This window comes from Arachis ipaensis, chromosome B01 (genome assembly GCF_000816755.2).
Source record: "Arachis ipaensis cultivar K30076 chromosome B01, Araip1.1, whole genome shotgun sequence".
Lineage (NCBI taxonomy): Eukaryota > Viridiplantae > Streptophyta > Magnoliopsida > Fabales > Fabaceae > Arachis > Arachis ipaensis.
The window spans coordinates 11,305,509-11,315,925 of record NC_029785.2 but is presented as its reverse complement, the minus strand read 5'-3'; the positions used below and the strand labels follow the sequence as shown (position 1 = coordinate 11,315,925).

Here is a 10,417-nt window from a genome sequence, read left to right as displayed (position 1 = left end):
ATCAACTGAATCAAGGTTAAGTAGTTCCGAGGAGGAAAAGTCACAAGTCACAACTATTATACACTTTGGTGTTGGAATCCAACACAGAGCGATGATGACGACGAAGATGAAGAGGATTCTTGTGGTTACTTTCACCGTTCTGCTATGGATCCAGTTTTGCAAAGGGGAGAAGTTCGCGGTGGACGGGACTGTGCTGGTTCTTGATGAATCCAACTTCGATTCCGCCATCTCTTCCTTCGATCACATCTTGGTTGATTTCTACGCTCCCTGGTGCGGTCACTGCAAGCGCCTTTCACCTGAGGTACCCCCTTTTCCCCTCTTTCTTAATTTCAGGTTTCGATTTTTATTTGTATTCCCCTTAGAAAGAAATCTATCTCAGATTTAGTTTTATTACTTTATTGTTTATTTGATTGGTGCATCTTTCAAGTTGCTGTATGCAAGTTAATGAAGGGTTACTCATATGGAAAGTAGCTTGTAGTGAGCATGAACACTTTTGTATAATAATAATTGTAAAATGTAAATTGAGTTTAATTTTTAGAATGTAAATTGATTTAGACAGTCATTCGATCACATAAGTTCTTTGGAACTACTATTCAAAGTAGTTATTTTTGTTGACATGACATTCTGTGATTGGATGCAAGGATAAACACTAGAAGTGCATCAAAATTAAATTCGTATAAACTATCTTATCATTGTAGTGGTTTTAACTTTTTAAACTTCAGTATTATCTAGAGTTTAATTTGATACACAAAGGGTAAACACAGTCGTCTAAATACATCTATTTTTTGGATGACCATTCACCATTGTCAATGTAAAAAGTATTTATTTTTGCTTAGGTGACATTATGTAGTTGGACGGACGTGTAAAACTACTTTACAAAATTACAATGCATCAAAATTAAATTCATATTATCTACACTCAAAATTTATCAAAGAGTATTGGGATAGAATAGAATTGTACTTGTAATAACTGTACTCACTGTGATTCTTTAACTTTTGGTTCCTGAAGACCTTAGAATTTGTGATTATCTGCCTTGCAGTTAGATGCTGCCGCACCTGTACTTGCAACCTTAAAGGATCCCATAGTCATAGCGAAGGTAGATGCGGACAAGCATACTGGCCTTGCGAAAAAATATGATGTTGAGTATGTTTCTGTGCCACTGTACCTTGTTTTTTCATTCTGATATAAGTGATTACTGTGAATGAGCTTAGATGAAACTTCTATTTTGCTGTACAGTGCATATCCAACCATTATGCTGTTTAATCATGGCGTCCCTGTAGAGTACCGTGGACCAAGGAAAGCCGAATTACTTGTTCGTTATCTGAAGAAATTTGCTGCTTCTGATGTTGCTGTTCTTGATTCAGATTCTGCTGTCAAATCATTTGTTGAAGAAGCTGGCGAATTTTTCCCCATATTTATAGGTTTTGGGTTGGACAGCTCAATGATGGAGAAGTTAGGCATAAAGTATAAGAAAAATGCATGGTTCTCTGTGGCAAAAGATTTTTCAGAGGATCTCATGGTGTTGTATGACTTTGATAAGGTTCCTGCATTGGTTTCCCTTAATCTAAAATACAATGAGCGGAGCACATTCTATGGCCCCTTTGAAGGTTAGTGTATCATTATTCACCATCCATTTTTTTTTTTTTGGGAATTAGAAGATAGCGAGGCAGGTTATAGAACTGAGCTCTATTTAAATGTTTGGTGCATTTGGCTAGATTGTAATTGTGGAACTTGTAGCCCTGTCTCTTCATCCTTGCAGTTGTTATCGGATAGGGCAATTTTTACAGTTCCCCTACGTAGTTCAACTCTCGGTTTCTTTAGGATGATTCTATGGCTTAGACCCAGTTAACTATTGAATTAAATAAGCTAATGACAAAATTAGCTATAGAACTTGACTGGAGACAAAATCTGAGACTAAGTGATTATTAACACATAGCAAGTTCTTCTAAAAGGTCTTTTTTGTTTCAGGATAGGAACTAATGTAGCTTTGAGGCCACAAATACTACAGTTCTAGTATTTTTTTTTTCTTTTTTTTGTGTATAAATGAAATATCAGCTTTAGTTTTGATTAGTGATTGCTAATCAATTACTCTATTGTTCAGCTTGTCTGTATTTCTTGAATTATACTTAATATTTTATTCTTTTCTTTTCTCATGGGGTGTTATGTTGGTTCAACATTCTTAATGTCTTTATATGTTTTTAATTTTGTTACATAATTATGGGAATCCTTTAACAATTTATGCTTTTGGTTTTCACTTGCAGATGAATTTTTGGAAGATTTTGTAAAACAAAATCTGATTCCCTTGGCTGTGCCTGTATCCCGTGACACACTTAAGTTGATTCAAGCTGATGGTAGGAAGACAGTTTTGGCAATTGTTGACGATGAAGATGAAGAAAGATCAAAGGAGCTGGTTAAGTTATTGAAGGCTGCTGCATCTGCAAATCGTGACTTAATATTTGGTTATGTTGGAGTTAGACAGATGGAAGAATTTGCTGAAAAATTCGATATTGGCACTAAACTGCCAAAACTGGTCGTTTGGGATAACAGCGATGAGTACCTTTCAGTAAGTCTAGCCTTTTACCTGAAACAAGTTATTTTAGGTTATCCTATCATTTGTGTTTACATATATGCATTCTGTATTCATATGACAGCGTTTATGCTTGCGTATTTGAGAGATTGAGTTGAGTTAGAAGAAGCAAGTTTCATATGTTGATGTTCATATCATATACACCAGTAGCTTTGTGTGGAGTACTCATTGACTATTAAATACTTAAATATGTTTGATATGAATATACAAATTCTTTCAATATATAACTGGATATGGGATTTTTCCAATTCTGATCTTTCAGACTATGGAGTATCTTACTAGTGAGGATATGCAAACATATTAAATACCTCAATTTTTTGCTGCTGAAGCCAATAACATTTCTCTTAACAATTTTCAGGTTGTTGGTTTTGAAAGCATCGAAGAAGAGGATCAAGCAACACAGATCTCTAAATTTGTAGAAGGATATCGAGAAGGAAAAACCATAAAGAAAGAGATGAGTGGCCCTTCATTTATGCGATATCTCCATCGATCTTTTGATGTCAGATTGGTGTACATTCTTGTTGGTATTGTTGCAGTAATGATGATTCTTCAGACATTTTTTGTTAAAGGAGGTGATGAATACCAGAGAGTTTCAAATCAAGTACAGGCTGCTACTCAAGCAAGGAGCTCTGTTTCAGAAGTTGAAAACAATGAGTATAAAGCTGGAGACAAGGAGGATTAAACCAACACAAACAAATGATATAATTATCAATGAAACTTGACCAAGGGAGATTCTAGAAAAATAGCTGGCTTTAGAATTTAATTTACATTTCTATTGGGAGGATGTGTAAATATTTGAGATTGTGTAGTTTGATAAGTTGTAGTGTCCAAACTTTCACTCAGATTCACACACAAGCTCTATTTATTTCTTAAGATGACAAGGGTTATTTTTTCCATTTTAAAAATTCCAATGGTATCATTTCCAAAAAATATGAAGTTTCAAAGTTCCCTACTTCCCTTTGCTAACCGGTGCCTAAATAGCAAGACTTGTACTTTTTATGTTACCGTCACAACTCACAAGGGATCAGAGTTGTTAGTACACGATAACTCACTTGATATTGAAGTGATTTGAACTAACTAGACTTTGTACGCCTGATTTCGTTTACAAGTATGGAACACTAAGACAAGAACATAAAAATACAAAATTATGTTTAATCTAAATTAGTATATTTTGTATATTTTTTAACAGAAAAAACACAAAAGTATTAACAAAAGATAAAATTTATTTTTTTATTATGTTTATTCATTTTTCATAGGGTTAAGTACTGTTTTGGTCTCTAAAGTTGAGCGTAAAAATCGAAAACGTCCCTCATCTAATTTTCGATTTAGAAATGTCCTTAACATTTTTTTTCGTATTAAAATCGTCATTTTAAAATTTTTCTGGACAAAAATACCCTTCATCATTACTGGCACCTTTACCTCCAACACCAATACCAACACCTCCAAGAATAACAGCATCAACAGAGAAGCAGTAAATCAACAAATCAACACAAATTTAACACAAGTAGAAACAGAAAGCAACAAATCAACAATGAAGAAACAGAAGCAGAAACTCAACAATGGAGAAGCAGAAGCAGAAACTCAAGTACAAAGCAGAAAATTCAACAAGAAAGAGAAGCAGAAGCAGAAAATTCAAGCACAAAGCCAAATCAACAGAGAAGTACAAAGCCAAATCAGAAATTCAAAGCACAAAGAAGCAGATGCAGAAGGCGAAGCAGGACCACCGGCAGCTCGTGGGCGACGGAGCGACGGCGGCTGGGTAGGCTGGGTATGGCAGGAGCATGCATGAACGGCGGCGACACACTCCACGGCTGGGTAGATCGGCAGCTCGGGCTCCCCTTCCCGGCGACGCACTCCACGGTGGCGGCAGAAGCATGCATGAAGGGAAGGCGGCGACGTCATTCTAAATCGAAAATTAGATGAGGGACGATTTCGATTTTCACGCTCAACTTTAAGGACCAAAACAGTACTTACCATTTTTTCATAATTACAGTTTGTTATCATTACATTTTTCTTATTAATTGTTTTTGTATGAAAGAAAGTAGAATAAATTAGATTTTTATAATTTTTTTTATATTTAGTTGATCATCAAATAAAATATAAAATATTAATTTTTGTATTTCTATTTTTTGTATTTTATTTTTATTGTCCTATTTTATTCTATTATCAAAACCAAACCCGGTATTCGTGTTTAATTATTTGAATTTGTTAATTGCCAATCATTATATATTCATAGTTGAGGTCACCAAAATGTTAGTTTTGGATGCAAGTATTGAAGGTTTTTGAATGTTATAATTGTGGAATCTCAGACGTTATTTATGATGCTTATAATTTTAGTGTATTCTTAAAAGTTATTGAGTTGGAGAATTTAAACATTGTTGTGTTTATGTCAAAATAAGTAATTTAAATTATCCGATATTAATTGCAGCATTTCTGGTTAATAAAAAAAATTGGATGTTAAGATTTTTGCAATGAATGATGTTAATAAAATGTTTCTAAAAGTAAATAAGAATTACAAATTGAATAAAATGTATTATGGATGTTAATTTTCAGTATTATTATATGTATAAGTATTTTTGATAATTAAGTTTAACAAAGTTGGTCCAAACCTAATAAAAATCACTCCCACAACACACGTTAAATCGCGCACTGTTTCTTCTTCATGTTTTTTGCGCACTGTTTCTTGGAAATGGATCCTCTCCAGTTTTTTCAACACTTGACAAAATACAGTGCAATCTCTCACCTTTGATTTTAATAGTGGGACCAGAAATAAATAAGAGAGAGAATGTGGTGAATGGTTAGATTAAACACTGCATACCATCCAGTTTTTTATTCACTGGAGAGGATCCACTCCCCTATTTCTTCTTTATGTTTCTTATTCTTTGTGCATGTTTCTTTCTCTCTCCTATATATATATATGCTTTATTATTATTATTATTATTATTATTATTATTATTATTATTATTATTATTATCCTGGTAAAACAAAAAAAATTATGAGAGGATAAAACAAAAAAAAATATGAGAAAAACAGGGAGGAGAAAGAGTTTGAAAAAAACATAAAACAAAAATATAATACCAAAATTTTTTAATCAATTAGAAGTTATCAAAAACAAAAAAATTCCAAAATTTCTTAGAAAAATTCTTGACCATGAGATCTATGACAAAATACATATATATTCTTTTCTCTTAGTTTATATATCTGCCTTTTATTCCATTGAATCTTTGAATTAATAGTGGATACTTTGTCCATAATAAAGGCTTAAATATTGTTGAATTATTATTTTTTTCCTCTTCTTTTTGTTATTGTTCTTTTTCAAGAAAGACAAAAATAAATAAACAGAACAAAGAAAAAAATGCATGACGATGATGCATAAGAAGAAAAAGGGAGCAAAGAAGACGCAGAAGAAAAAGAATGAAAAAAATACACAACGAAAAAAAAAAAATGAACGCAGATGAAAATTGCGTACCAAGAAGATACAGAAAAAGAATACTCACGTACATAAGTGTACAGCTTAAATTGATCAGACTTGATTAAAGAATGCTTAGCTGCCTAATATTTCTAGTTAATTTCTATTAATATGCATGATTAATGTTAAACTGAAATTGTGTAAGTAAGGATTATACATTAAACACTAGAATTAGGTACACTCCAACAAAAATCATTCGATCTAAAAACACACAAATTGTAAATACTTATTTTTCTCATTCAAATTGTACATAAATATTAGAAAAATATGCATTAGACTTATTTGAGTGACTTCTTAAGAAAATATATTTTTTAAATAATTTAAAAAAATAAAATTAATATATTATATTTAGATATTTCATATAAAAATATTTTTTTATTTATTAATTATGTTTGAGTACAATAATATAAAAATTATTGCAATCATTGAGTAATAAATTGATACATAATAGTAACTAAGGTAGAAAAAAAAAACAGACAGAACTTGCCTTATTTAGCATTAATTATTTATTGCAACAATTAATGAATGCTAAATAAGGCAAGTTATGACTGTTTTTGGCTGATTTTCTTTGATTACCAAACATTTCCGCTAATGTTTATACAATATCCGAATTATCAATTATGCTATATTTAGAATCAATGAATACTTTGGGTTGGATTTGTATTGTCTCCCGAAGCTTTTTCAAATTATAATTAATAGTTAAACACTAAACATATTACAACTGAAAAATCAATGTTCTGAACAATAATAAGTATCATCTACATCAATCACGAGATTTCAACAACAAAATAAATAGCTTCTAAAGTCATTATGATACATAAATTGTGACCATTATTTATAATTTGAGTCAAGGTCAACATAGCCCAGATAAATTGTCCCATGAGTAACATCCTGTGTTATTATTATTATTATCATGGTTCGTGGCATTGTTGAGAGGAAATAATGAAGCTACAGGCTTTATATCAAGTCCAAAATTGTCATCTGTCATAAGACAAGAAGATTGGACATTATTTGAGACTTCTGTTGTATTATTATGCTGCCAATTCTGTTGGCATTGTAAGGTTGAAGGCATTACAGGGAGCAATGTTGACAAGTCCTCATTCATGGATTTGTCTAAGTTTGTTGCTTCTTCCTTTGGTTTTAGTCCTGCAAAAATTATTATTATTATTTGTCAAAATTCGAACTATTATTATTATTATTATTATTCCATCAAAATGTGTTTACTTAAGTTATAATAAAGTCATTATTTTTTCATCACACTTATCACACGTATGTGGCAATTAGAACATGCTATGTAGTAGTATTATACAATTAGAATGTATATATTTGAAATGAATTTTGAAGCATTCCAATTTTTAGAATTAAAATAACTCCAAGAGGTCAAAATAAAAAATTAATGCACTCATATTATGTTATTTGTTATGAGAGACATATTAAACTATGACAAAAGACATTAAAAATTTAGTACATAAGCATCAATATAACAAGAAAAAACTGTATACTAATATTTTCAACCCATGCAAATTTATTTTAGTTTAGACTCTTCTTCCTAAACCTAAGGAAACTCCTAAATAATTTAGAAAAATATATTCAGATGAAAGAATCAGATTTAATTATGTGACATAAAATAAACTTAGGTTGCTAAAAGCAACCAAGAAGATCCAACTATTCAAAACAATAACGCTAAATTTTCAAATGCATACACAAAGGAGTAATTGATTAAATGTGAGAACTGAGGTGTAGTTGATAGTTGAGAATTCGTTAAATAATTTAATAGGTTAGACTAAATTATTTTCTAACAACTCTCAACTATCAACTTTCGATAAAGTCAGTTACACCTAAATTTTTACCTTAATTGAAGTAGTGAAAATCAAACAAAAACAACTAAGATTTAAAAGTTTTTTTATCAACCTGAACTAGAAGACCAATAAAGAGAGTCATCAAAGCTTTGGCAACCCTCAAAAACTTCATCGTGCCCTTCATTCAAGCCGAAGTAGCTTCGCTTTTTTAAATTCTGATGGCTAGAAGCCATGGTTTGAGCTTCAGATAGAATATCCCCAACCAACCCATTACTTGTATTTAAACAGTTAGGGTCATTATTATACTCAACATCATCAAGTTTAAACTCTGATGGCTCTATTTGGTGCGGTTGCGATGACAATGAAAATTGGTTTGAAGGGAGCTCTATCTTGCTTAGGAAACTAGAAGGAGAAGTCGAACATACCATGTTTCTTTCAGGATCCAACAAGGATGGGTTCTGAAAGAAGTGGGAGAAAGAAGAAGAAGAGTTGAGATGAACTGGAAATCTAAACCCGTTATCAAGATCAGATAAGTGGGTTGGCGTGGTTGGTGTGGTTGGATTCACAGTTGAAGTTGAACGGTAACGCTTAAAGCGAAGAGGGTTGCACAACAACGGTGCAGGTCTATGGAAGGTGAAGGAGAGAGGTGAAGATGAAATGGGAGTGGAGAGTGGTGAGTGAAGTGATGACGAGGATAAAGGGGAATGCGTAGTAGCATCCAAGAATGTGTGAGGGGAATAAGACGGAGCTCTGTGAAGTGGTGATGTTAAAGGAGAATGGTTCAGGTGGTGGTGATGTGGAGATGGAGAATGAAGATAACTTTGGTGGTGGAGAAACTCAAACTTGCTTGTGGGAGAATTGTTCATGAAGTTTGTTCCTAGATGAGTTATAGGGGTCGTGGGTGTGCTTGATATAGTCGGACGATCAGGGTCATCTGAGTACAGAGGAAGCCCTTGCCTTTGCCTCCGCTTCACCCTTGTGTTCCAATAATTCTTTATTTCGTTGTCAGTTCTTCCAGGTAACTACAGCACCACCAAAAGAAAAAGAATAACATAATTATATCCAGTTATCTTTATTTTAAGTTTATATTTAAAAATTATTAAATAATTTGATAAGTCTAATTAAATTATTATTTAGCGATTTTCAATCATAAATTTCATATAATTATTAACTGTATATGGCTGAAAAAGACATAAGAAAAAGGGATGACGGAGTTATACCAATGCAGCCATTCGAGCCCATTTGTTTCCAAACTGAGCATGGAGTTCAATGATGAGCTTTTCTTCTTCAGGGGAGAAAGCACCTTTCTTCAAATTTGGTCTCAAATGGTTAGCCCATCTTAGCCTACAACTCTTTCCACATCGAGCCAACTTTGTGTTTCTTTGTACAGCATTCCAGTTCCCTTCACCGTGTTTCGTTACGTAATCAACTAAAATTGCATCCTCTGCGGCTGTCCAAGGACCTTTTTTCAAAGCCACCTCATCTCCCGCAGCCGTCGCACCACCGCTATCGCCACAGCAGCCGTCACCTGCTTCCATGCTTCCCCTCATTGCAGTGAAACTGTTTGCATCGTTCTCTGCATCTTTATTAATATTTTCCATCATGCCAAGGAAAATTTGTTTATTTCCTTGTTCATCCAAATATAGCCACACTAGTCCAACTCCTACCTCTTGTGCATATCTAAATATAGTAATCACTTAGTTGTATGTTCTCTTCGTTGTCCTTAGCATAATTCTCTCTTCTACTTTGAATCAATAATGCTTGGATCCACTATATTTTTTTAAACTCTAAACTCTTAAATTCTCTATATGAGAGAGAGAGTGGTGGTAGTGATTGAGGTTGAGCGTGGTGGTGGTGACGACGACGAAGAACGGAGATGAAGGGATTCTACTAGTCTACAATGATATGATGGGTTTTGGGAGGTGCAAACAAAAGCCAAAGGCATGAAGTGAATTGTTGAAGGGATTTGTGAAAAAGTGGAAAGACAAATTTAGAAGGGTATGCTAGGATTGCGCTTCCGTGTAACCCTCATAACCAATGGTGAAAAATTGTACAACTATATCTTACGTGTTATGCACAGTGAAAGAGCCTTGTAAATTGTACCTGTTCAATTGTTTTTTAACAGCATGTTTTAATGGCAATAGAAACAAATGATTGTTGGCATCCAAGTTTGGATACTCAAAAAAGTAAATTCTAAGTGGCATGCTTGTTTTGACTACATGAGAACATATGAGTAACTCTACAATCTACATGCTTGTTTTGAACGCTAGCAATAAATGGTTTTTTTTTTTCTCTCAAATTATTTGTTAGTTAGATATTCTAATTTTTTTTGTATATATTGTTCATTGTTCATTATTGAATATGATTGTTGTTTGGATACTCAAAAAAGTAAATTCTAAGTGGCATGCTTGTTTTGACTACATGAGAACATATGAGTAACTCTACAATCTACATGCTTGTTTTGAACGCTAGCAATAAATGGTTTTTTTTTTTCTCTCAAATCTCTCAAATGTTAGATATTCTAATTTTTTTTGTATATATTGTTCATTGTTCATTATTGAA

The 10,417-nt window shown here is 32.8% G+C and overlaps 2 protein-coding genes across 2 annotated transcripts in view; one reads left to right on the top strand and one right to left on the bottom strand.

Moving 5' to 3' along the window:
* Positions 1-3,517, top strand: part of LOC107625024 (protein disulfide-isomerase 5-2) — a 9,426-nt gene extending 5,909 nt beyond the window's left edge. Inside the window, exons 2-6 of the mRNA XM_016327546.2 lie at positions 2-301; positions 1,040-1,143; positions 1,237-1,607; positions 2,262-2,563; positions 2,946-3,517. Coding sequence (XP_016183032.1) covers positions 92-301; positions 1,040-1,143; positions 1,237-1,607; positions 2,262-2,563; positions 2,946-3,269 — 1,311 coding nt within the window. The 5' untranslated portion in view covers positions 2-91 and the 3' untranslated portion in view covers positions 3,270-3,517. The remainder of the gene's footprint in view (position 1; positions 302-1,039; positions 1,144-1,236; positions 1,608-2,261; positions 2,564-2,945) is intronic.
* LOC107646263 (transcription factor MYB101-like) lies at positions 6,782-9,824 on the bottom strand. Its single transcript, XM_016350463.2, has 3 exons — positions 9,076-9,824; positions 7,968-8,877; positions 6,782-7,202 (listed from the first exon to the last, which is right to left on the bottom strand). Exons 1-3 carry the CDS (start codon positions 9,457-9,459, stop codon positions 6,910-6,912), a joined length of 1,587 nt encoding a protein of 528 aa, XP_016205949.2. The 5' UTR covers positions 9,460-9,824; the 3' UTR covers positions 6,782-6,909.

Coding starts and splice junctions, on each gene's coding strand:
- LOC107646263 (XM_016350463.2), bottom strand. CDS start 9,459: ATGATGGAAAATATTAATAAAGATGCAGAGAACGATGCAAACAGTTTC. Junction 8,878..9,075: donor GGGCTCGAATGGCTGCATTG/GTATAACTCCGT, acceptor GTGGTGCTGTAG/TTACCTGGAAGAACTGACAA. Junction 7,203..7,967: donor TTATTGGTCTTCTAGTTCAG/GTTGATAAAAAA, acceptor TAATTTTTGCAG/GACTAAAACCAAAGGAAGAA.